This window comes from Heterodontus francisci, chromosome 37, assembly GCF_036365525.1.
Source record: "Heterodontus francisci isolate sHetFra1 chromosome 37, sHetFra1.hap1, whole genome shotgun sequence".
Taxonomy (NCBI): domain Eukaryota; kingdom Metazoa; phylum Chordata; class Chondrichthyes; order Heterodontiformes; family Heterodontidae; genus Heterodontus; species Heterodontus francisci.
In genome coordinates this window covers 9,546,031-9,573,468 of record NC_090407.1, presented here as the reverse complement: position 1 = coordinate 9,573,468, position 27,438 = coordinate 9,546,031, and the positions used below count along the sequence as shown (strand labels likewise).

The window sequence follows — 27,438 nt, the reverse complement described above, 5'->3', positions numbered from 1 at the left end:
CTGAAGGTACTGACTCCCGCTGGCTCCGCAGGTACTGCCTGCCTTCCAGCGCCTCACATGCACCTCATATGTCAGCCTAGGCAGTGAGTGTCGACAGGCTGCTCAACCACAAGGGATCATAGCCAAACCCCAACCTGTCCCCCATCCAATCTCCACAACACGCACACCTTCCAGCAGAGGGACCACTTGACAAAAATCTGCAGAAGCAGCTTGGAATTCACCCCTCCCCAAGCCTCAAGTGCTGACCTGGCTAAGTTCAGGACAGACCAGCGGCCAAAACTGAGACTATCCTGGTCTGTATATCTGCAGGCGCAACATGGAGCATAATTTCCCACTCGGACACTGGGGTGCTTCAGTTTTTTAAAAACTTAATACTCCTCCATTCCTTCTGCCAAATATTAATTATATCTCAAACAGAGCTTCAGAATGACATTGCGCTGCAGTTTGCTTTGTGCACCTACACTTGCTCTGTTGGCCCAGCTGTGGGTGACACAGCAGTAGTGGGACATGGGATCAATGTCTCTTCTCTACTGTGTTGGGGTGTGCTCTGCAGTTGTACGGAGACTGCAAGACAGGGAGCACTGGGAGTCGGGAGGAAAGAGAGGATCGGCTGGGAAGTTGTCGCACAGTCTCATTCGCAACCTAGACTCAGTCTGGTTGTGTCCTGGGAGTATGTTTCCCGCCTGGCCTCTCGGGTGTTGCAGGCACAGACTCAATGGGCCAAATGGCCCTTCTTCAGTGCTGTAATGACTCTAGATGCACTGCCCAGGATAGACTACAAGCACATTGGCCAGCTTTTGACGACCCTAAAACCAGACAGAACTCCAATATCAAGAGAGCAAAACATGAAATCATGGTTCCGAGATCTGCTTTGGTGGTCATAAAGTCTCACAGAAAACTTTTAGAGTGAATTCCACAAAATCATGAGATGCATCAGTAGGGAAAGTAATTATTTTCAAGGAAGATCTTTAGACCCTGGTGGGATAATAACACATGAGTATTCAATGTATTCACCCGAATTTCATCTCCTTGTTACTTTATTAGAGATGTTAACCCATCCATTTTAGATAGGGTTACGCCTGTTAAAATTGCGGGGAGATAAATTTCATACAAATACGTTAAGCCTTCATACATTAGTGTCTGTAGTGTAATTACAGCATAAAACGAGCACCATGGGATACAATCGAAAAGGAAATCTGACACCGTAAAACAAGCTGCCAATTCACTATGGCCTGCTCTGCAATACCGTCCAAGATTAATTTATACTCTGCCCTTATCTCAGAATGTGGCGAGAAAGCAGGAGATGGGGAAAATGATTGCCACAATTTCACCCTATCTGTAATAAAAACAGAAAGGGCTGGAAATACTCAGCAGGTCAGACAGCATCTGTAGAGAGAGAAGCAGAGTTAACATTTCAGGTCTGTGACTTTTCATCAGAACTGGCAAAGGTATCCGATTTAGAAATTTCAATACAGCCCACGTGGAACCTGAACTATCCTTTAGCGAAGTCTGAATGAAGCAATCTCAACTACAAAGGGAGAGCACTGAAGGGAAAATTGAGGAGAGCATACAATCAAAAGAAAATAAACTTGTTGATAAAACTAGAAATGTTGGGTGGTTCATTTGGTTGAGGACAGGATGAGGCCTGCCGGTCCAAATTCTGACAGCATCCTATCAGCATTTCATTCTCCAGAGGTGGAGAGAACAAATACTAGAGGCCCAATTTTTAACTCACACAAAACCCATTTGTTTGCACAGAGTTAAAATTGGGTCCTATATATCAGAATGTGGAGAGAAGGCAGGAGATAGGACACAGTTCTTGCCACAATGGCATAGAACGTGTGAGATTTGCATTAATATAGCACCTTTCAGGACCACCAGATGTCTGAAGCACTTTACAGCCAATGAAGTACTGTTGAAGTGTACTCACTGTTGTAATGTAGGAAATACTGCAGTTATGTTGAGGACAGCAAACTCCCATTATGTAATGTTGATTGAGGCCAGGACACGAGGGATAACTCCCCTGCTCTTCTTTGAAATCGTGCCATTGGATCTTTTACCTCCACCTGAGAGGGCAGACAGGTTTAACATCTCATCTAAAAGACAGCACTTCTGACCGTGCAGCTCTCCCCCAGTACTACATTAGAGTGTCAGCCTAGAATTTTATGCTGCAGTCCTCGAGCGGGACTTGAACCTATAACTGGAGAGGTGACAGTGTTACCAATTGAGCCACAGCTGACACACAGTGAGCACTTGTATCCAACAGAGACTAACCTCTGTGGCTACTCTCGCTCTCTCCACCAACGTGCATTTATATGGTGCCTTTAACATAAAACGTCCCAAGGTGCTTCACAGGAGCATTATCAAACAAAATATGACACTGAGCCATATAAGGAGATATTAGGACAGGTGACCAAAAGCTTGGTCAAAGAGGTAGGTTTTAAGGAGCATCTGAAGAGAGAGAGGCAGAAAGTGTGTTGAGCGCCTTCACTTACCCACTGCAAAGAGTACGGGGCTAGCTCCTTCACAGCGCCGGGGTCTGGTTCGAGTATTGCTGAGGACTCCACGCTGTTCAGGCATGAGGTGATATTTCAGGGCCTCGATTAGGAGGTCTTTGCACTCCGAGTGGTGTCTGACCAGAAGTTCTGTGTCAACATTACTCATCAGAAAATCTCGGGTCAAGAGAGGCAGACGGACGCATTTCATCAGCTGCCGGGATGAAGAGAGGTCAGAGTTTCAAATGGTTCAAATTCAAACGAGAGGCACATTTTCAAAATAACTGGCCTTCTAATGTAGCCATAAGTTACATATCAAGGTAAATTCTCGTTTTGACCTCCTGATGTGCAGTTTTGCCAACCAAACACGCACGCCCCAGCTCATTTTGCACATCGTGGCCAGGTAAATCAAAGCACTTAAATAGATGCTCACTGCAACGATCTTAAACCAGTGGCATGGGAGCAGATGGATCAAAAACATTTTCATTTTTGTCCAGGAGCCTCTCCCTGGTTCCACACTGAGACACTATTTGATGTGACAGGGCCTTTTGCCTCTTTCGCATAAACCTAAGGGGAGCAAGTTTCCACAATCCTGGGTTTTCCAATCTCTAAGATCCCCAACCTGACAAATAGTTGCCTGTGCAATATGAAGGAAAAGACTATCATAAGCAGCATTCACAAAATGCCATTTAATGCCACAGTGGCGCAGTGGTTAGCATCGCAGCCTCACAGCTCCAGCGACCCGGGTTCAGTTCTGGGTACTGCCTGTGTGGAGTTTGCACATTCTCCCTGTGACTGTGGGTTTTCGCCGGGTGCTCCGGTTTCCTCCCACAGCCAAAGACTTGCAGGTTGGTGGGCAAATTGGCCATTATAAATTGCCCCTAGTGTAGGTAGGTGGTAGGGGAATATAGGGAAGGTGGGGAAGGTGGGGATGTGGCAGGAATATGGGATTAGTGTAGGATTAGTATAAATGGGTGGTTGATGGTCGGCACAGACTCGGTGGGCCGAAGGGCCTGTTTCAGTGCTGTACCTCTAAATAAATAAAATAAAATAAACTGCCAGATCCATTGTGATTCTAAGGGGGATTTTGCTGGGCGCTGTGTATATAGGAAGACAAAATGCTTTTCTTAAGTGCATAACCAGAGGAATCGGTTAAAACTATCTTATAGTGAGTTCATAAATAAACAATGCAGAAAGCAAGGGGGTTAAGGCCAATCTTTATTAATCACTGGTTAAGCCTCAGCTGGAGTATTGTGTCCAAATGGAGAGATGGTGGCACAGTGGTAATATCACTGAACTAGAGGCCTAGAGGCTCAGGCTAATACCCTGAGGACATGGGTTCAAATCTCCATGGTAGCTGGTGGAATTTATATTCAATTAATTAATCTTAAAACGTCTGGAATTGAAAGCTAGTCTCAGTAATGATGCCATGAAACTATCAATTGTCCTTAAAAAGCCATTTGGTTCACTAATGTCCTTGAGGGAAGGAAATCTGCTGTCCTTACTTGGTCTGGCCTACGTGTGACTCCAGACCCACCGCAATGTGGTTGACTCTCAGCTGCCCTTTGAAATGGCCTAGCAAGCCACTCAGTTCAAGGGAAATTAGGGGCGGCCTTGCCAGAGATGCCCACATCTCACGAAGGAATAAAAAAAAATTCTGGGGACCAGATTTACAAGGATGTTGCCTGGACTGGAGAATTTTAGCTATGAGGAATGATTGGATAGGTTAGGGTTGTTTTCTTTGGAACAGAGGAGGCTATGGGAAGACCTAATGAAAGTGTATAAAGTTATGAGGAGTCTAGATAGGGTCGATAGGAAGTCCCTATTCCCCTTGGTAGAAGGGTCCATAACCAGAAGGCACAGATTGAGTGTAAGAGATCGGAGGTTTAGAAAGGATTCAAGGGGAATTCTTTTTTCATGCTAAGGGTGGTGGGGATCTGGAACTCACTGCCTAAAGGTAGAGGCAGAAACCCTCATAGCATTTAAAAAGTACTCGGATATGCACTTGAAGTGCCATAACCTACAAGGCTACAGACCAAGAGCTGAAAAGTGGGATTAGGCTGGATGGCTACTTTTGACCAGCATGGACAAGATGGGCCGAACAGCCTACTTCTGTGTTGTAAATTTCTTTGATTCTATGACCACACTTTAGACATGATGTCTGGCGAGGCCTTGGAGAAGTCGCACATGAGATTTACCAGAATCGTACCAAGGATGAAGGACTTCAGTTATGTGGAAAGACTAGAGAAGTCGGGGTTGTTCTCCTTAGAGCAGAGAAGGGTCAGGGGAGATTTGATAGAGGTGTTCAAAATTATGAGGGGTTTTGATATAGTAGATACGGAGAAACTGTTTCCAGTGGCAAAAGGGTTGGTGACCTGAGGACACAGGTTTAAACGTAATAGGCAAAAAATGCAGGAGAAACTGAGGGAAAGTATTTTTACACAGTAAATTATGATGATCTGGAATGAAGCAGATTCCATAGTAATTTTCAAAAGAGAATTGGATAAATACTTGAAAAGGAGAAACCTTTCAGGGCTACGAGGAAAGAGCAGGGAAGTGGGACTAACTGGATAACTCTTTCAGAGAGCTGGCACAGCCACAAGGGGCTGAATGGCCTCTTTCTCCGCTGTATGATTTGATAAAGCAGTCGAATGTTCAACCTCTACAGCTTGCAGACGCTCTGGCTTTTTAATTATTAATAAAAGACACATGAAAAATGCATGAACAATTTATCGATGAGGATAATCACTTGGTTTGGTTTCTTACTCTGGGAACATGCTGCCGTCTGCCATCAACATCATGTTTGACCCAGCTGAGCACAGCTCTGTACACCTCTTCTTCTGAAGGAACATTCAGGTTGTCACTGGAGATAAGATCTAGCACCTGAAAAATAAAAATCAGGAAATACAAATCAGAAATGATTATACTTGCGAACTTCATTCTCTCAGACTTTTCTTCCCCCTTTTCCTTCCTGAAGTTGTTGATTCCTTGCTGGAATACAGTTTCACTGATGTGATTGCCCTCTGCGACTTTGTGTAGGGTGCTGTTATTCATGTGAGAGCTTTGAGGGCAGCTTATTTTACAGTGAAAGGCCTCACAGCACCAGGTATGGCTCAGGGGGTAGCCCTCTCACCTAAGTCAGTGGATTGCGGGTAAATTGAGAGTTCTTTCCTTTCAATCTATGATGCCATGGATTTTGAGGAACCCTGCAATCCAGACAAAATCCAGGGCCCTATTCTACTGCTTCCACATGTCCGTGAGGAAGCTGATGAAGGGGTTATCCTTGGCAAATAAGGTAGCGGTCAACTGCTTGATGCTGGTGTGGCCTGCAGATTGGCTGATGTTACTGATGTCCCATGTGGCTGCCTGGAAAGAGCTGGAGGTCAAAACGTTTAGGGGTTTACTGCAACAGGCAGTGCCATGCTCCCCGTGGACCAAAAGTCACCCTGCGGTCAGTCTCCTATTGCCTCCCTGGAGAAACATTACCTCTGGAAACACTGGTCCTCAATTAAGTGCAGAAGTATTCACTGCAGCTAGGTACACTTGGATGCGAAGGAAAGAATGATGTGAGTAGTCCTGCACCCACAAACCATACCCCAAACAGTTCCTTATTTCCTTCCTCTGCCATGTCATGAAATATAGTGAGATTCCCCAAGGAGAAAGTTGGTTACTTGCCACAATGGCCTCATCAATATTGCAGATATATTTATTAGAAAAACACTGTTTGAAATCAGTTAACTGAGCACAGACCAGGAATCGATCCCAGGATTATCCATTCTTAATGGCTTGGTACTACACTGGGCAATGGTTTTGCCCTGTAGGCCATCAGGATAGTCCTTATGCATGTTTAAGGTAATAAAAACCATTGGGAAGATGTGACTTGTACACCACAACATTTGATTTCGTAACTGGAAAGAGTCTACCTCACTGCACAACTTGCTCCTTTACATGGTCCCTGTGGACCAAAAGTCACCCTGCAGTCAGTCTCTTAGCACAATTTAGTTCCTTTACATGGCCTCAGGATATCTCAAAGCACTTTACAGCCAATGAAAAACTTTGGAAGTGTGGTCACTGTTGTTATACAGCATCTTTAATAGAATGAAACATCCCAGAAAGGTGACAACCAGACACCAAACAGCAGTCAGTGGAGAATTAGGGGAGCTGTCTGAATGCACTGTCAAAGAGGTAGGGTTTTGGAGGTGGGGTGGAGTGAACAAGTAGCAGCAAGGTTCAGCACTAGAAGGAGAGCACCCTAAGGTGCAGGAGTGAGCCAGCTGAAAACTCTGTGATCAAAGATAGAATGGAAAGTGAAGGGCTGCAAAGGAGATTGTGAGACGGGCACAGGGTGCAAGCTAGTAGACAGAGCTAAGGAAGGCTTCAGAGGTTAGAAAGGATCGAGGCAGTGGCGAGACATCAGACAGACAGCCATAGTCAATTTTACAATTTATAGAATCATAGAATGGTAAAGCACAGGAGGAGGCTATTCGGTCCATTGTGTCTGTGCCAGCTCTTTGAAAAAGCAACCCAATTAGTGGCCACTCCCATGGTCTTTCCCATAGCCCTGAAGGATTTTCCTCTTGGGAAATTGTGAAGATTCTTTGAGAGCAGGACAGTTGTAAGCATTTAAAGAGAATTGGGATAAAGCTTTGTGTTGAAATGAAAAGGAATGAAAACCGACTATGAAGGTAGTCTAAGGACAGGCTACGAGTGCTGTTCCTGCACTTAAACTTTGGTATTGTGTTCAAGTCCTAACCCAGTCCTTAAATTAATACCTGTTTAAGTGGCAGCAGCATAAATTCCTCAGTCTTGGAAACCTCCACAAAATGCTGGAGCACATACTTGTGTGCAGATTTAAGCAGGTCACTGCAGGAATGTGTATCAGCAAATCCTCGGATTCCCAGACAGTTGGATGGGTCGAGTTGGCTCAGAAGAAACTTGCAACAGGCGTCTCGAACTCCATTCAGCTGGAGGAGGCTTGCTGCAGGAAGCAGTGTCTGTGCAACAAATAATATCATTTCAATTTTTAAAACAGTTGTAACAACTTGAATTTATATAGTGCCTTTAATGTAGTAAAACATCCCAAGGTGCTTTAACAGGGGCATAATCGAACAAAATTTGACACCAAGGCACAGAAAGAGATCTTAGGACACATGACCAAATGCTTGGTCAAAGAGGTTGGTTCTAGGGAGTATCTCAAAGGAGGGAAGAGAGATGAAGAGGCAGCAAGCTTTAGGGAGGAAATTCCAGAGCTCAGGGCACAGGCAGCTGAAAGCATGGCTGTCATTGATGGAGCAATTAAAAACTGGGATGCGGAAAAGGCCAAAATTGGAACAGCACAGGGACCTCAGAAAGTTGTAGGGCTGGGGAAGGTTACTGAGATAGGGAGAGGCGAGGTCATGGTGGGATTTGTAAACAAGGATGACAATTTTTAAATCAAGGCATTTCCGGACCAAAAGCCAATGTAAGGCACTGCGCACAGAGGTTTATTTATTTGTTTCATGGGATGTGGGCGTTGCTGGTTAGGCCAGCATTTATTGCCCATCCCTAATTGCCCTCGAAAAGTTGATGAGCTGCCTTCTTGAATCACTATAGTTTGTGCTGTTAGGAAGGGAGTTCCAGGATTTTGGCCAGCGACAGTGAAGGAACGGTGATATATTTCCAAGTCAGGATGGTGTGTGGCTTGGAGGGGAACTTGCAGGTGATGGTGTTCCCATGCATCTGCTGCCCTTGTCCTTCTTGGTGGTAGAGGTCACCGGTTTGGAAGGTGCTGTCGAAGAAGTCTTGGCAAGTTGCTGCAGTGTATCTTGTAGATGGTACACACTGCTGCCACTGTGCACCGCTGGTGAAGGGAGTGAATATTTAAGGCAGTGGTTGGGGTGCCAGTCAAGTGGGCAGCTTTGTCCTGGATGGTGTCGAGCTCCTTGAGTGTTGTTGGAGCGGCACCCATCCATGCAAGTGGAGAGTATTACATCACACTCCCATCTTATGCCTTGTAGATGGTGGACAAACATTGGAGAGTCAGGTGGGGAGTTACACACCACAGAATTCCCAGCCTCTGAATTGCTCTTGCATCCACAGTATTTATGTTGCTGGACCAGTTCAGTTTCTGATCAAAGGTGACCCCCAGGATGTTGATAGTTGGGGATTCAGCAATTAATTCCATTGAATGTCAAGGGGAGATGGTTAGATTCTTTCTTGTTGGAGACGGTCATTGACCGTCACTTGTGCGGCAGGAATGTTATTTATCACTTATCAGACCAAGCCTGAATGTTGTCCAGGTCTTGCTGCATTTGGGCACAGACTGCTTCAGTATCTGAGGAGTTGCAAATGAAACTGAACACTGCGCAAATCATCAATGAACATCCCCACTTCTGACCTTATGTTGGAGGGAAGGTCATTGATGAAGCAACTGAAGATGGTTTGGTCTAGGACACTACCCTGAGGAACACCTACAGCTGGGGCTGAGATGATTGGCCTCCAACAAAAACAACCATCTTGCTTTGTGCTAGTGGGGAGCTACCACCCGCACCCCCCGCCCCACTGATTCCGATTGACTTCAATTTTACTGGGGCTCCTTGATGCCACACTCAATAAATATTGCCCTAGTGTCAAGGGCCATCACTCTCACCTTCACCTCTGGAATTCAGCTCTTTTGTCCACGCTTGGACCAAAGCTGTAATGAGGTTGGGAGCCAATTGGTCCTGCTGAAATCCAAACTGAGAATTGCCGAGCAGGTTTTGGTGGGTCAGTGGCACTGGATATCACCGTCGACAACTCCTTCCATTACTTTGCTGATGACTGACAATAGGCTGATGGAGCTGTAATTGATTGGATTGGAATTGTCCTGCTTTTTGTAGACAGTACATGCCTAGGTAATTCTCCACTTTGCCAGCGTTTCAGATGTACTAGAATAGCTTGGCTAGAGGTGTGGCTATTTCTGGAGAGGTAATGGGTGAATGGGACTTGTACGAGTTAGGATATGGGCAGTAGGGTTTTGGATGAGCTCAACTTTATGGAGGGATTTACATATAAAAATACCGCTGTTCGTTTATTGCCCCCTTTCTAAGTCAACATTCTAGAGATTTTAAAAACATATAATGTAAGTTATGTCAATCTGTATAGAAAACATGGCAATTCACAGAAAAAATTCAACTAAGGCTATCTACCTGTACGTTTCCTTCCCCCACCACAATCTCGGCAGTATAGGCATATTGTACAAGCTGCTCTAAGGCCTGAGGGTCAATATCATGTAATGTCACATGTGCTTGCCGACTCTCACTCATCTCATCTGCAAGCAAGACAAAAAAAAATACAGAAAAATAGTTTGTGGCATCACAAGTAATTCCCAAAGATCACATTTGCTTTACCTTTTGCTGTTGCTGGTGGTGATGATGGATGGGAGGGAGATATCATCTTTGGGGTTACCTCCAACCCAGACACTTCATCTACAAGGTGGAAGGCTGCACAGACAAACAGTTTATTCTCATAAATGGAAAGTCTCCACTGAATCAAGCCCAATTTAATCTTAAAACACTTGGGAGTGGGTAGAACTTCCCTTGCTGATATTTTTACTGGAGTCAGCACGAGAGGAAAATAGGAAATCCCATTTTTAACACACGCCGAGAAACTTCACACCTCCTCCCATTCCCCCCCTGGGTTCTTTTACTACAGATACTGCAGCCATGAGTCAGCTCAATTCAGCTAATTAATTAAATCTGGAATAGTAATCAGTAATGGTGGATTGTCATAAAAATCTTCAGGGAAGGAAATCTGCCATCCATACCTGGTCTGGCCTATATATGATGCCAGGCCCACAGCAATGTGGTAGACTCTTAATTGCCCTCGGAAATGGCCTTACAAGCCATTCAGTTGCCATCATGATCTTCTCAAAAGCAATTACAGATGAGCAATAAAGGTTGGCCTTGCCAGCAATACGCATGTCCCGTGAATGAATAAATTAAAAAAAACACATCAGCATATCCTTCTATTCCTCTTGCTCTCATGTATTTATCGAGCTACTCCTTAAACACACCTATGCTTTTCACCTCAACTACTTCTTGTGGGGGCAAATTCCACATTCCCTCCAGGAACATCTCTTAATGGAATTCAAGGAATTAAGTGTCAGATAAGGGCCACAAATTAAAACCAGTAAATTGCCAGTGGCATAGTCAGTTGATAAATACAGGCTTGCAACTACAAAATGGCGGTGGCATTGGACGAGAGGCTTTGGCAACCTGCTCCACTGAACCACCTAGTAGCCAAGATAACTCCCTCCATCATAAGGACCGAAGTGGGGATGTTTGCTGATGATTGCGCAATGTTCAGCACAATTCACGACTCCTCAGAAACTGAAGTAGTCCGTGTCCACATGCACCAAGACCCGGACAACATCCAGGCTTGGACTGATAAGGGGCAAGTGACATTTATGCCACGCAAGAGCCAGGCAATGACCATCTCCAACAAGGGTGAATCTAATCATCTCCCCTTGATGTTCAACAGCATTACCATCGCTGAATCCCCCACCAACATCCTGGAGGTTACCACTGACCAGAAACTGAACTGGACCAGCCATATAAATACTGTGGCTACAAGATCATGTCAGAGGCTGGGAATTCTGCAGTGAGTAACCCACCTCCTGACTTCCCAAAACCTGTCTACCATCTACAAGGCACAAGTCAGGAGTGTGATGGAATACTCTCCAATTGGCTGGATGAGTGCAGCTCCAACAACACTCAAGAAGTTCGACACTATCCAGAACAAAGCAGCCCAGTTGATTGGCACCCCATCCACCACCTTCAACATTCATTCCCTTCACCACTGGCTCACAGTGGCAGCAGTGTGTACCATCTATAAGATGCACTGCAGCAACTCACCAAGGCTCCTTAGGCAGCACCTCCCAGACCCATGACCTCTACCACCTGGAAGGACAAGGGCAGCAGTTGCATGGGACCACCACCTGCAAGTTCCCCTCCAAGCCACACATCATCATGACTTGGAACTGTATCACCGTTCCTTCACTGTCACTGGGTCAAAATCCTGGAACTCCTTTCCTACCAGCATTGTGGGTGTACCTACACCCCAAGGACTGTAGTGGTTCAAGAAGGCAGCTCACCACCATCTTCTCAAGGCTACGCCAGCATTCATTGCCCACATCCCAAGAACGAATATAAAAAAAAAGACCAGCTACTGTGGATTGTGGAAATCTAGTAACGCTGACATAGCAATTTACAATGGTGGATGGTGACACAAATTGTTTCTGCTCTTGGGATATGGGTGACGTTGGCAAGGCCACATTTATTGCCCATCCCTAGTTGAGAAGGTGGTGATGGTTCTTTTCCTGAAGTCACAGCACTCTTTGTAGTGATGGTGCTCCTACAATAGTACACAGTTGGTAATTGTCACCAATAATCAGGGAAATGGGATGGAAAATTTGTGGAATTTGTAGAAATATTGGTCGTGCCAACCTAGTGGACAAGGGCCCACAGCAGGGTGTTCAATCTTTAGCCTCCGAGTTGTAGCAACGTGGCTGAAGATTGTGCTTATATTTCCTACTTGATGGTTTGAATTTTGTGGCCTTGGAGGTTTATAAAGACTGTTCGTAACACTGTTGCTTTAATGGCGGGTAAATCGCAAATCAGATGACCTCAGGAAGCTAGGAAGTTCAGATAGCTGAAAATAAATGGATACACGGTTGAAAATTAATCAGGTAAATTTCTCAGCCCGTGGCAGCGGCAGATCCCCGGGTGTCAGTGTGTATGAGAAAATTACAGGCGCATTGCCCATGATTTTCTGATGCATGTTGGTGGGAATGAGATATCCTTCCATCAACATAGACTCCAATGGAAAAGTAACTCGGGTGAGGTGTATAACTGGTTGCTGATTTGCTATTGTCTGTTTTTTTGCCCTGTAATGAAAATTAAAATGACCCCAATAAGTCAATGAGATTCTGTAAAGAGGCAGGTCGTGTCCATTGGGAATACTTACCCTTCATCAGAACTCTCTGATTTTACTTAATTACCAACCTTTCCCAAAATAAAAACTGAAATAAAACTTCCCCTGAGAGTGAAATTAGAATTCAACATAGCCAACAAGTCAGTCATTCTCCAGTCAATGGAACCACACAGTCCACTGCGTTACTGAACCCAATGTTAGGCACACACAGCAGTTTGAAGGAGAACAGCAACATACATTCAGGCTGTTATGATCCATTCTACAACACCAGGATAAGCAAACCAACCTTGATACTAGTCTCCCACTCCACCACGCCGGTAATTGTTAAAACTGTTTTAAAAAAAAAAATTCCTGCTATTGTGATAAATCTGGAATAAAGATCAAGATGATTATCTGCACAGTGGCGCAGTGGTTAGCACCGCAGCCTCACAGCTCCAGCGACCCGGGTTCAATTCCGGGTACTGCCTGTGTGGAGTTTGCAAGTTCTCCCTGTGTCTGCGTGGGTTTTCTCCGGGTGCTCCGGTTTCCTCCCACAAGCCAAAAGACTTGCAGGTTGGTAGGTAAATTGGCCATTATAAATTGCCCCTAGTATAGGTAGGTGGTAGGGAAATATAGGGACAGGTGGGGATGTTTGGTAGGAATATGGGATTAGTGTAGGATTAGTATAAATGGGTGGTTGATGGTCGGCACAGACTCAGTGGGCCGAAGGGCCTGTTTCAGTGCTGTATCTCTAAAAAAAAATAAATAATAAATGGTTTCTTTTAATTACAGGCAGAATTAACACTTAGAACCAAAAAAGATTGATTAATGGAATCCTTTTTTAAAAAAAAAAATCATTCACGGGCTGTGTGCATCATTGGCAAAGCCAGCATTTAATGCCCATCCCCAATTGCCCTTGAGAAGGTGGTGATGAGCTGCTTTCATGACAACTGAGTGGCTTGCTAGTCCATTTCAGAGGGCAGTTAAGAGTCAACCACATTGCTGTGGGTCTGGAGTCACATGTAGGCTCCCCGGACCAGGTAAGGAGGCAGCTTTCCTTCCCGAAAAGGATATTAGTGTAGCAGATGTTTTTTTTTTTTTTACGAAAATCCAGTATTTCGTGGTCACCATTACTGCAATTAGCTTTTCATTCCAGATTTATTTAATTAACTGAATTTAAATTGCCAAGCTGCCTTGGTGGGATTTGAACTCATGTCACCAAATCATTAGTCCCGGCCTCTGAATTACCAGTCACGTAACATAACCACTATGCTACCGTTCCCTACCATTCCCTAGCACAGGAGCATCCTGAGCAATTGCAAGAAATAATTGATATTTATAGTTGTCAAGATCCCATCCCAAGATCAATATCCCATCTCAACTTTTGCAAAGTTCAAGTTGTTTCACAGTTGTCTTGAGATGATTGTTGTGTGGGTGGGGGGGGGGAAAAAGAGGGGATTCTAATTGGGAACCACTTTAGGGGTGGGAGCAGGGACAGAGGGAAGCTTCTGACCTGCCGGATGTCATCCTTTTGGGGACTATTTTACCTCCCGTGATTCATCCCACCATCAGCTGTCCACTTGAAATAAGCTGGACGAGACAGCAAAGAGGCTTTGAGGTGGTCAGAATTGGGGGGCTCGTTTGCTGCCCGTTGGCACCAAGGTTAGCCATGAGGTGGGGGGTTGCGGGGGATAAAAGAGAAAATCGGGGATATTTTGCACTAAGGAAGGGGCCACACCGAGGAAAGCAGAAGCCGGAATTTTCCATGTGGGGTCCACTCCTGCTCTGCCTGGTCCCACTAAGGAAAGCTTTGACTTTGCATTAAATGAATCTCCTGTTTGAGTCAGGCGGTCATCTCAGCAGCCTAAAAAAAAGGAAGGCCCAGCCAAAATGGCGGTAGGTGTGAATTGAGCAGGGATGGAGCGCTCATATTGTGGCTGTTTTAAATGCTCGCCTGCTGCATTTTCCCCTGATCTTTCTATGTCATTCAGCAATTTTTACCTCTTTCCAACAGTATTTTCAGTGTCCATCCCCAGACTATTCAACCCATTGACTATCCTCCTTGCACGAATACTTAGTGATTCTGGCCAGTGATCTTTTTAAAAAATCCATTTGTTTTCCCTCCTCTTTCTAGTTTGGTTAGTCCCGAAGTCAGTCAATCTTCCCTTTCTAGTTTGGTGCAGGAGTCTCCAACATTTTTTGTTCATTCATGGGATGTGGGTGTCGCTGGCAAGGCCAGCATTTATTACCCATCCCTAATTACCCTTGAAATGTTTTCTTACAGCTGCTATTCACTCGTATTCCAGATTTTCACCAGTTGCAGTTCCTTTTGCATCATATCTCACTATCACGAATTGTCAGAACGCCGGTTTAATTCTCCAGCGAGCACGCCTAAGTCCTACAAGGAAAGGCTTGGGTACTTACTGGTAAACATAGCATGGAAGTAAGGGCTACATGAGGCTAGCACCAGTTTGTGGGCCTTGATTTCCTTGTTGCCCACATGCAAGACGATATCACACAGCAATCCTCGCTGCCTCATCCGGTTCATCGACACAAAAGCGTCGTGGTAATGGCGCTTGGAATTGTGGGAGATACTGTGGCCATCGCGATTCAGCAGCTGCATTCCACCCTCCATTACGGGACTTCTCTCCGATGTGCCTTCTTTTGCAGGTTTCACTCTCTGTGACTATAAAAAGGAAGCATTACTTCAGCAAAAAAAACTAGAAGCAGCGGCGGTCATAAGAACATAAGCAGCAGTAGACTATACAGTCTCTTGAGCCTGCTCCACCATTCAGTATGATTGTGGCTGATCCTCTGCCTCAACTCCACTTTCCCACCTGTTCTCCATTTCCCTCGATTCCCCGAGAGTTCAAAAATCTGTCTATCCCAGCCTTAAATATACTCAATGACGGAGCATCCGCAACCCTCTGAAGTAGAGAATTCCAAAGATTCATAACTCTTTGAGTGAAGAAATTTCACCTCATTTCAGGTCCAAAGAGACTTAGGGCTCCATGTACATGAATCATTAAAATGTCCTGAACAGGTACAAAAAATTATTTAAAAGGCTAATGGAATGCTTGCCTTTATATCTAGAGGACTAGAATACAAGGGGGTAGATGTCATGGTTCAGCTATACAAAGCCCTGGTTAGACCACACCTGGAGTACTGTGTTCAGTTTGGGGTATCATACCTTAGGAAGGATATATTGGACTTGGAAGGAGCGCAGTATAGATTTAGTAGAATGATACCTGCACTCCAAGAGTTGAATTATGGAGAGAGATTACACAAACTAGGGTTCCATTCCTTGGAACTTAGAAAATTAAGGGCTGATTTGATCAAAGTTTTCAAGATAGTAAAGGGAACAGATAGGGTAGATAGAGAGAAACTATTTCCGTTGGTTGAGGAGTCTTGAACTTGGGGACATGGCCTAAAAAATTAGAGTCAGGCCTTTCAGGAGTAAAATTAGGGAACAATGGGCGGCACAGTGGCGCAGTGGTTAGCACCGCAGCCTCACAGCTCCAGGGACCCGGGTTCGATTCTGGGTACTGCCTGTGCGGAGTTTGCAAGTTCTCCCTGTGACTGCGTGGGTTTTCGCCGGGTGCTCCGGTTTCCTCCCACAGCCAAAGACTTGCAGGTGATAGGTAAATTAGCCATTGTAAATTGCCCGTAGTGTAGGTAGGTGGTAGGGAATATGGGATTACTGTAGGGTTAGTAGAAATGGGTGGTTGTTGGTCGGCACAGACTCGGTGGGCCGAAGGGCCTGTTTCAGTGCTGTATCTCTAAATAAAAGAAATAAATAATTCTACACGTGAAAGTAGTCTGGAACTCTCTTCTGCAAATGGCACTTGACGGTGAGTTGATTGTTAATTTTAAATCTGAGACTGTTGGATTTAACCAAAGGTATTAAGGGATACCTGGGACAAAGGTGAGTATCTGGAGTTAGGTCACAGATCAGCCATGAGCTCATTGAATGGAGGAACAGGCTGGAGGAGCTAAATGACCTCCTTGTGTTCCTAAATCCCAAATGTTTGTGGTGGAGCCTGCATTAGCGGGTCTCCCATCTCGTTATTCACGGAGTGTGGGGGAGGGGGCCGCAGATGGTGAAAGTAGCATTTAAAGCGAGAGGAAATGTTCGTCAAGAGAATGTTCTCCCATCTGAATACTGACATTACTGGAGCCATACATATGGATGTTCACAGTGTGAGTAGCTGAGAGAATCCACACAACACTCTCCAAGTCAGGTCAAATGAAATCACATATTGATATCCAAATATGGAAACATTTTCTGGATAACACATTATCATTCAGACAATCTATACACAGCAGATGGTTACTCCAACCGTACATCTTTAGGGTACACTTATGGTCAACTTTTAGCAATCTTTACTTTTGCTGCCATGGCAATAATCTGAGGGAGGGGATCACCAGTTCATGTGACCACACTGATTTTAGGCATCCGCCAATTGGTGAAGGTGAAAATTCAGTTTAAATGCAGTTTACTGAGCATCGTTCTCATATCTACAGCCATTTACAATATTTAACAGGAACATTTTTAAAGTCAGGCACAAGGAAATGCAAGCTCCAGTAATCTGTCGGGTGGGAGAGGCTGCTGTTATATTCTCTAACCGCTTCTCTGTGCGGCCACTTATTTTTTTTGAATAACCATCAATATTGTTTCTCTGAATCTGGAACTGAGCCAGTAGCAAGGCTGCAGCTGAGGGAGGGGAGGGGAGGGGAGGGGAAGGGATGGAATTGCAAACACAGCACAAAGATTTTACAGGGATATATAGAGAAAAAGAAAAGAGAAATGAGAGATCCCAGAGAAAAGAGATGAAGAGTGATGTGTGGAGGCTCGCGGCGAGCATGAATGCTAGCACTGATTAGTTGGGCCGAATGTAAGAGCACCTAAATGTGACATATACATTCACTGATCCAGTAAACTAAGCATCTTCTCCTCCATTTATTCGATAATTTTCTGTCAGTTTAATAACACTTGTTGGTGCATCTCACTCAAAGGAATATAATCAAGAAAAATCCAAGAAAACAATGCTGGGTGACAGAAGGATCTAGGTGGGAACTGGGAATGTCACTAAAGGGGTAGGTGATACAGTAAGGCTGAGACCTACTGGAGAACAGATTCCCCTTTCTGGCAAGGAAACATACAGTGACCCACAGATGAGAGTTAAAAATTAAAATGACAAATGATTAAAATGAAAAGAAGTTGAATTTTCTCCAACACAGAAGTGTTTTTCACTCTTGCACTGAATGTTTTAGTCAATTATCACTGGTGTTGTGTCACAGTTTCTCTCTTGAGAGACGTAAAAGCATTTTGGACTGCATCATCAAGGGGAGTCCCATTAAAGCATGAACGATAAGTATAAGCACACCAAATCCTGTTATTTTCAGGGTTATTTTTACTGGTTTCATATTCAATTAGTTCATGCAGCCAGATAATTGGAAGCAGTGCTGGAATACGCTAAGGCTACTAGTGGGGCGAATTTGTCCTGCTTTGCTTTTTGGGGTAGATTCAAAACACCAGTTATAAAGGTGACTGCACATGCACCACTATTCAAGAGTTGCAATGGTGCCTTTAGGTTTCTCGCCAGGGAATTTCCTTGACTGTTTTAAGTCAAGCAGGACAAAGGGACCAGGGCATAAACTGATTCAGTAGTGGAGGCAAAGGTTTGTTTTATTTGGTCATGGGATGTGGGTGTCGGTGGCAAGACCAGCATTTATTGACCATCCTTAATTGTCATTAAGATGTTCCTGAGAAAGGAGGAATGCATAGAAGTGATGTTAATAAACTCGAACATAACAAAAAATAAAACTGGAGATATACGAACATACGAGTTAGGAGCAGAAGTAGGCCATTCAGCCCCTCGAGCCTGCTCCACCATTCACTCAGATCATGGCTGATCTGTTTCTGTCCCGAATTCCACACTCCCATCTACCCCCGATAACCTTTGATTCCCTAGCCTAACAAGAATCTATCTACCTTAACAATATTCAATGACCCCGCCTCCATCAACTCTTACTGATTTTTCGATGGAGTCCACTTGCTTTTGCTCTCCATTTTCTAATAACTTTATTGAAATGCATCCTCCATCAGCTCAGAACGGAGGACGAAAGTGCTTCTGACTCTTGTATGACCTTGTTACTCAGAACTTACAACGAAACCACTTGTTCAAAACAGCTGCTTTTGATATGTTTAGCTGCTTTTGCTGGTAGACCCAAGTTGTAGGAGCCTGGCCCACAGGAAATATTTAGGTCCATCTGGACCTCGAGCTAATGGGTTCAACAGTCAGTGAGGAAGCATCACTTCAAGAGGAAAGGCTAAAATCTTTTCAATTCTACACGGGAATATGAATGCTGTAATGCTAATTTAACTAACTAGAGAATTCTCATAGTGACACAGGATGTGGCAATATTGTTCGATAGGATGACCTAGGCTATTATATACTAGAACTTTCTGTTGGGGATATCGCTGGATGAATGCCTGAAGCGCTTGTATAACATTCCTCTGCCTGATGTATTCGCAGCGGCACATGCTCATTTAAAGGGAATAGGGTGAGGGCTCCCTTAACGTAACAGAGAATGCCACAATCCATTAGCATTCACATGCTAACATCGCCAACAGGAATTTATGGTCTTATATTACACGTGCTGCAGTTCACAGTGATGCACATCATGACCTTTCGACCTCAAGCTCCTCCTTTAATGAAAAGTGAGCAAACACCCATTTTCCTCCATTATTAATAATCCACTGTCAAAGTTGGCACAGGGCACAGTTTGAAGAGTGCACTTTCTCAGCATAACGTTTTGCTAGCGGGTCAATTACTGTGAAGAATGGGGAGTCTCCCATTTTCCATTAGGAAAGGGATTATACTCTCACTGACCTTACAGTATTACATTTTAAGGGCATCATCTTAAAATTTCAGCCAGGCCATTCATTACGTAGAATGTACAGCACTGAAACAGGCCATTCAGACCTTCCGGTCTATGCCGGTGTTTATGTTCCACATCAGCCTCCTCCTACTCGTCATCTAACCCTACTGGCATGACCTTTGATTCCTTTCTCCCTCATGTTTATCTATATTCCCCTTAAATGTATCTATGCTCTTCACCTCAACTACTCTTTGTGATAACAAGTTCCACATTCTAATCACAAGGAGTGAAATCAGGAAGCAATCCTTCACACAAAGGGTAGTGGAAATCTGGAATTCTATCTTCCAAAAGACTGCGGATGCAGGTGGTGCGGGGGAGTCAAATGGAACTTTCAAGATTGAGATCAATAGATTTTTGTTAGTTAAAGGTATCAAGGGATATGAGGTAAAGGCAGGTGGGTGCAGTTGAGGTACAGATCAGCCATGATCTAATGGAACAGCGGGACAGTTTCATGGGGCTAAATGATCTACTCCTGTTCCTATGACCGTGCTCAGTAATTACTACAAACTTTTAAATGATAACAAAACCAAAAATGCAGATGATGCTGTGGCATTGTACTGGGTCACTAACCCTCCATTGATACGCAAAATGTCATCAACCACTCCCTTTGTTGATGACTGACAATGTATAGCGATAAAGATCTCACTTTATCTATTGTAAAAAGGAACAAGAAAAACTCATTCATTCCATCAAACTCACTCTTTCCTGTACAACCTCTCCTACCCCATTTATTTAATCACCTGAGAGAAAGTTCTGCATAAACCCTTCCTGCTCCCCCAAGATAATCACATAAAACTCCAGGGAAATTCATCTATCTTGGATCTTGTACAAGACGTTGGTTTGTAGTTTCGGGCACCCCATTATGGTGAGGAAATGGTTTCTTGGGGAAGATGTTCTAAAATAACAGAAGGAATGACAAGTTGTAGGTGTGAAGAATGGCTTGAAAAATCAAGGGTTTTGGAACGAAGAAGGTTAAGGGTGGATACACAGAGTTTTTCAAAATTATGAAAGGTTATTTTCCGAGAATACATAGTGAAAGGCTGGTTTGTAGTTTTGGGAAAAGATCACTGCTTCTCATTGTAAGAACAAATGGGGAAGTTAGAATTTTTTTCCACACTGGGGATTTTTAAGAATAGAGAACACTTTATTGCAAGTGGTTCTTGAGGAGGAGACTATAGCACCTTTGGATCCCCTTTGTGGGTACCAATGATTCAGGTGGGGTCTATGTGCATGATACCTGTTTCTCTGGAATTTCTTCTTCTCCTCCTCCTCCTTTCTCAAAGCACAGAAACAATGGAATTCCAAAAGGCAAGTCCATATATTAGTATACGCTTGGTGTGCTTTTACATTCTTCGTAAATAACAGCAGCTAGTACTAAATTCTGTTTTAACTCTACAGCATTACACACATGACATCACCGTAGCACGTGATACAGAAAGATATTTATGAAAAAGTTTTCACCCTGCAGTGTAAACTAAAGTTACTTAGGGCGACTGCTTGCAGCTGCTGTAGGTTAGATGCTGATCTTTTATCTTTGGGGTCTTTGTTGATATCCAGCAGGACTGTCAGACAAACGCTTCCTCTCTCTTTCTCGTAGCTGTAAGGTTTCTATGAAGTGATTTGGGGTAGTTTCCACCCAGATCCCAGCACCTAAATGATCCTAACTTGGCTCCCACTAGGGAGCCACATTCACAGGGAGTGTGGGTCAGGGAACTGGGGCTACAGTATTGCACTCCATATTGCTCTTCAACAACACTGAATTGGTAATGTCACTGGAGAGGCCATAGGGTGACCAGCAGAGGCAACTGGAAAATGTGACTAAAGCAGTAGGGCTTGTCGGCTGGGGCTGAGGCAAATATTATCTTCTGCAGAGAAAATCTGCCTTTCCTTTACCTCAACATGATTTAACCCTCCGCCCTAGTTTTACACAATTACCATCTCTCTGAGCCACTTCTTTGTGTATTTGACAATTTTATGCCCGTGACTCCATGTTAATTGCAAACTGGCAGAGATGCTTTTCGTGCCAGGACCTTACAAACCTTTCATCCCATTAGCAGTGAGCTGGAAGTGAGCTGCACTCAAAGTGAAATCTGTTCAAAATGAAATGTGAATAGTGTAATAGCTTTGCTGCACAATCAACTTGTCAAACTGATCCAGCTTATTGCGCCAACTGAGATATTGCAAAAACGTTTTACTTTTGGGAAATGCTGTCCATTTTTCATCTTGATGTATGCTTCCCTTCCACTTAAATACACTAATGTGAAAAGTTGCTGCTCATAGTTACTGGTTAACATGCTAACAAGCCAGCTTTAAATTTAACAGAACACTTAAAACAAGCAAGGCAGAAGCAATAAATCATCTTTGTTGTTGCTTAAGCAACCGAAAGCTTAAGGCTTCAGCTTCCGTTAAAAGGATGGCAACACTTACCATTCTCACAAAGTTTAGACTCAACCTTCCAGAAGTTTCTTTAGTGAAAGATCCGCCTAAGTCTAGAGAGATCTTTGGTTGGCTGAGTTAAAATTTGTGAAATGAGGAAGTCTGAAAAGGAGAAAGGGAATAATGCAGCTTTAAAATCTGGAAGTAATCTGAAGAAAACAGGTAACTAACATGGCGATTGTGACCTGATTTTTATGACAACATGCAATCATTTCTTTTTTCCCTTTTTTAAAAAAAGGTCACAGCACCCTTAAGCCAGCATTAAATATCCTTCCACTGTTAAAAATGCTAACATGTTAATGTATAGATACTGTTTTGCAAAGTGATACTTTGTAAACTGAACACAAAAAAAAATCCAACGTAAAAAGTACAGTCCCTGTTATAAGGTAAGCAAACACTGCAGCTATTCTGCACCAACAGCATCACTCAAGTAGCAATGAGGTGCTATCTGTTTTTAGTGGTACTGGTCGAAGGAGGATATTTGGCTGAATCTTCGTTGATCAGCACCATGGATCTTAGCACCGCAGCCTCACAGCTCCAGCGACCCGGGTTCAGTTCTGGGTACTGCCTGTGCGGAGTTTGCAAGTTCTCCCTGTGTCTGCGTGGGTTTCCGCCGGGTGCTCTGGTTTCCTCCCACAGCCAAAGACTTGCAGGTTGATAGGTAAATTGGCCGTTGTAAATTGCCCCTAGTGTAGGTAGGTGGTAGGAGAATGGTGGGGATGTGGTAGGGAATATGGGATTAATGTAGGATTAGTATAAATGGGTGGTTGTTGGTCGGCACAGACTCGGTGCTGGCTATGCCAGCATTTATTGCCTATCCCTAAGTGCCCTTGAGAAGGTGGTGGTGAGCTGCCTTCTTGAACTGCTGCAGTCCTTGGGGTGTAGGCACATCCACAGTGCTGTTAGGGAGGGAGTTGCAGGATTTTGATCCAGTGACAGTGAAGGAATGGCGGTATAGTCCCAAGTCAAGGTGGTGTATGGCTTGGAGGGGAACTTGCAGGTGGTGGTGTTCCCATGCGTCCGCTGCCCTTGTCCATCTAGGTGGTAGAGGTCACGGGTTTGGAAGGTGCTGTCGAAGGAGCCTTGGTGAGTTGCTGCAGTGCATCTTGTAGATGGCACACACTGCTGCCACTGTGCGTCGGTGGTGAAGGGAGTGAATGTTGAAGGTCGTGCATGGGGCGCCAATCAAGCAGGCTGCTTTGTCCTGGATTATGTCGAGCTTCTTGAGCTGCACTCATCCAGGCAAGTGAGGGCCGAAGGGCCTGTACTGCGCTGTAATGTTCTAATGTTCTAAAGTGGAGAGTATTCCATCACACTCCTGACTTGTGCCTGATAGAAGGTGGACAGGCTTTGGAGAGTCAGGAGGTAAGTTACTTGCCACAGAATTCCTAGCTTCTGACCTGCTCTGTGGCCACGGTATTTATGTGGCTGGTCCAGTTCAGTTTCTGGTCAATTGTAACCCCCAGGATGTTGATAGTGAGGGGTTCAGCGATGATACTAAAGCCCTAGATAGTGAACTCACTGTGCCCTGAACATGCAGGTACGGAGCCAGATGAAAGAAAGTTTCATCAAACCACAGGCAAAGGAACTGCCCAACATGTTTGTGTGTGGTCTACATGTGTTGAGCATGCCAAGGCAACAGCTGTTAACAACATAAACAGAACACTGCCAGAGTGGATTATAACTGAATATTCTTATCTGCATAGGAGACAGCACATTTATTTATTTACTTAGAGATACAGCACTGAAACAGGCCCTTCGGCCCACCGAGTCTGTGCCGACCATCAACCACCCATTTATACTAATCCTACACTAATCCCATATTTCTACCACATTCCCACCTTCCCTATATTCCCCTACCACCTACCTATACTAGGGGCAATTTATAATGGCCAATTTACCCATCAACCTGCAAGTCTTTGGCTGTGGGAGGAAACCGGAGCACCCAGCGAAAACCCACGCGGTCACAGGGAGAACTTGCAAACTCCGCACAGGCAGTACCCAGAATTGAACCCGGGTCGCTGGAACTGTGAGGCTGCGGTGCTAACCAGTGCACCACTGTGCCGCCCCAATTATAGGATATGCTGAGAGACATTCTAACCAGCCTCACCCAATACCATATTACAGCAATAACATCTTTAGCAAAGTATTATAATGTCCAGAATTACATTCTATGATCCTCTTATATAATTAGAAAATCTTCAATATTGAAAAAATGATGTACTAACGATTACAATATTAAGTATAGAATTGGGGATTGGCAATTTGGAACTGAAATAATATAGAATCTAATATAGATATTGTTAGCACAGACTTTCCTTTTCATTCACCTAGTTTGCCACCACTTGCATAGCTCCAAGGATCATACTGCGAGCTCCCAGTCAGCAGTAACTGCAGCTTGCTCAATGCAATGGTCCTGCTTGCATTGAACGCATGAGAGAGCAGCAGGGAGATGAAGATCCCAAACAGTGTAGGTGCGAGAACACAGCCCTGTTTCACGCCACTCAGTTTAGGAAAGGGGTCTGATGAGGCGCCGCTATGTTGAATTGTGCCTTTCATATTGTCATGGAATGAGGTGATGATATTTAGTAGCTTTGGTGGACATCCAATCTTTTCTAGTAGTCTGAAGAGACCACGCCTGCTGACGAGGTCAAAGGCTTTGGTGAGATCAATGAAAGCAACGTAGAGGGGCATCTGTTGTTCTCGGCATTTCTCCTGTAGCTAGCAAAAGGAGAACGGCATGTCAATGGTGGATCTCTCTGCTCGACAGCCACACTGTGCCTCAGGGTAGACACGTTCAGCCAGCTTCTGGAGCCTGTTTAGAGCGACTCGAGCAAAAACGTTCCCCACTATGCTGAGCAGGGAGATTCCACAGTAGTTGTTGCAGTCACCGCGGTCACCCTTGTTCTTATAGAGGGTGATGATATTGGCATCGAGCAGGTCCTGTGGTACTGCTCCCTCATCCCAGCACAGGCATAGCAGTTCGTAGAGTGCTGAAAGTATAGCAGGCTTGGCACTCTTGATTATTTCATGGGTAATGCCGTCCTTCCCAGGGGCTTTTCCACTGGTTAGAGAATCAATGGCATCACTGAGTTCCGATTTTGTTGGCTGTTCGTCCAGTTCATCCATGACTGGCAGAGACTGAGGGTGGTATCAGTGACAACATTTTCCCTGGAGTACATTTCTAGGTAGTGCTCCACCCAGCAGTCCATTTGCTTGTGTTGGTCAGTGATTGTGTCCCCTGATTTAGACTTGAGGGGGGCGATCTTCCTGATGGTTGGCCCAAAAGCTCTCTTAATGCCATCATACATTCCTCTGATGTTTCCGGTGTCGGAGGCCAGCTGAATACGACTGCATAGGTGTTACCGGTAGTCATTTGCGCAGCGCCTGGCTGTTCTTTGTGCAGCGCTTCTGGCTGCTTTAAGTGCTACAGATGTTAACTCACTGGGGGCTTTCTTGTAGTTCAACAGTGCAATGCGCTTAGCGGCTATGACAGGTTCCAGCTCTTCAAAGTGAGATTGAAACCAATCTGCATTCTGCTTCTCACGTTTGCCATAGGTGGTCATTGCTGAGTCATAGATGGCGCCTCTGATGTGGGCCCACTTAGTCTCTGCATCCCCTTTAGGAGTATTCTGAAGGGCTTTTTCAAGTGAATTTAGAAACTTATGTAACAGCTGTGGATGAGAAATTCTGCTAGTGTTGATACGCGGGCGGCCCTTCTGCTTGGAGTGATGTAGCTTCTTTGGTTTGAGTCTAACCTTGCTGCATACCAGGGAGTGGTCGGTGTCGCAGTCCACCCTGTGGAAGCTGCGTGTGATTTAAACGCTGTTGTGACGATGAGGTCCAGCTGGTGCCAACGACGTGATCTTGGGTGTCTCCAAGAAACCTGGTGACAGGGTTTACTATGAAAGAACGAGTTGGTGATGCACAGGTTGCGATAGGTACACAACTCAAGGACCCCACCAGGAAGGCCGAGAGGGGGGGTTTTGACGCTTGGGCAACTCACAACCTCCATACATCCGCCCAGGTATGCGCCATGGAGTGGTCACTCCATAGCCGCCTCACAGCGACCAAAACAACACGGAAGGCAGCAATTCCAGGTTATAAAGGTCCTGCTACTACTGGTGGAGCAAATGAGGCAAGTGCCCAACCGCTCTAGGGGCCCTTGCAAACTAATGGCACCAAAGGCACAACTTGCCTTCCGTAACCAGTGGGCCCTGTCTGAAGCTTTTGGTTTGATTTGCTCAAGTTCACCCTCTTGATTTAATTTATTCAAAAGTCATTTTGGATGGAGCAAATCCAGCCAGGAAATGTTCATGGTGTCACTCTTCGAAGGGGACGGACCCTGTGAGGCTAGACTTTCCTGGCCCTCCATTAAAATGAGCCTATCAGAATACATGACCAATTGCATAACTGAAGAATGGTGATTTATTTTCCATAACTCGCCAATCTTCAGTGTGTCTTCTATTTATACAGCACATGATTGACTTTGGAGACAAGCTTTCAATCATTTTGAATTCTTCCTGCTGACGTTGAATAGACTTCCGACAGGGTGCAGACACAAACGGTCAAGCTACATGCCACCCGTTCTATAAATCAAGCAGGAAACAACTGCCTGACTATCCCAGGAGTAAGTATTTAAATTTCTACCAGTCCAGAAAATGCCACAAAGGGAGCTACAAGTTCGAACAAAACAAGATGTCTCCCATTTTGAGAAGAGAACTTCAGCACTTGCACCAAGATCCACAAGCAGGGAGTTTAACTCAGTTGGTACCATTCACTTGTGACGGAAGGTAGTAGTTTTCAGCCCTGTAATCAGACTGTTAGTTTATAATCTAAGCTGACATTTTAATGCTGTAGTTTTTGAAGAGCTGGCCTCTTGATGAGACATTAAACTAAGACCCTGTCTACCTGTTCTGATGGTTTCGGCTCAAGGTCCCATGACATTATTCGAAGAAAAGCAAGGTATTCCCCTGCTGCCCTTTACAATATTCCTCCTTCAAGCAACATCACCTAAAAAGACTAACTGACTGTTCAGAACAGCACTGCTTGCTCGTATAACCATCACTATACTCCAATATTAATTCAGTGTGTGACATTTTGATGTGACAAAGGTGCTTTGTGTAAAATAACATTATGCCAAGGATGTTTTCAAATAACAACTTACATTAGTGCCATTAAGATGCTAAACGTGCTGAAGCATTTCACAGAAGAGAAATAAAGGGTAAGGAATAGTAGACGTTAGGTTGGATAATCCAAAAAAAAAAAAAACAGCTTTTGATATTACAATACATTAGGAATATTATACCAAGATTGAAAACTTACTCTGGAGGTTATTGTTCCACACAAATCTCTCAATTGCAGCTCTCACCAGCGGCTTTGCACCACACAGATAAGGGAAGTTCCAAGACTGAGCTAATCTCAGCCAGGTTACAAATGCTCATAGTGCCAGGCTTGCTACTCGTGACTGCTGTCCTTATGTTCCAAAATAGCCCTGTGTGAACCTCTGGTAAAGGCCCAATTGAGCTCGACTGTGATAATCTCCAAAGTCGAATAACCCACCAACAGCCACTGTCTGGGGTAACACAATGAATGGTGCAACTGAGCGACCGCAAAAAAACGATCCAATAGA

General features: G+C 44.5%; 1 protein-coding gene across 7 annotated transcripts in view; it reads right to left on the bottom strand.

Annotated features, from left to right (window-relative positions):
• The window catches only part of klhl17 (kelch-like family member 17), a 77,896-nt gene that overhangs the window by 35,544 nt on the left and 14,914 nt on the right, over positions 1 to 27,438 (bottom strand). For 6 of the 7 annotated variants that reach the window (XR_010969628.1, XM_068017048.1, XM_068017051.1 and 3 more), the window contains 7 exons: positions 21,798 to 21,908; positions 14,850 to 15,111; positions 9,863 to 9,955; positions 9,662 to 9,783; positions 7,268 to 7,489; positions 5,262 to 5,378; positions 2,496 to 2,709 (listed from right to left, as the gene is read on the bottom strand). Coding sequence is in view for 6 of the 7 variants with exons in the window: in XM_068017048.1 (XP_067873149.1) it covers positions 2,496 to 2,709; positions 5,262 to 5,378; positions 7,268 to 7,489; positions 9,662 to 9,783; positions 9,863 to 9,955; positions 14,850 to 15,111; positions 21,798 to 21,800 (1,033 nt within the window). In the remaining variant the exon portion in view is untranslated. The remainder of the gene's footprint in view (positions 1 to 2,495; positions 2,710 to 5,261; positions 5,379 to 7,267; positions 7,490 to 9,661; positions 9,784 to 9,862; positions 9,956 to 14,849; positions 15,112 to 21,797; positions 21,909 to 27,438) is intronic. The other variant, XM_068017053.1, reaches the window with a different exon arrangement.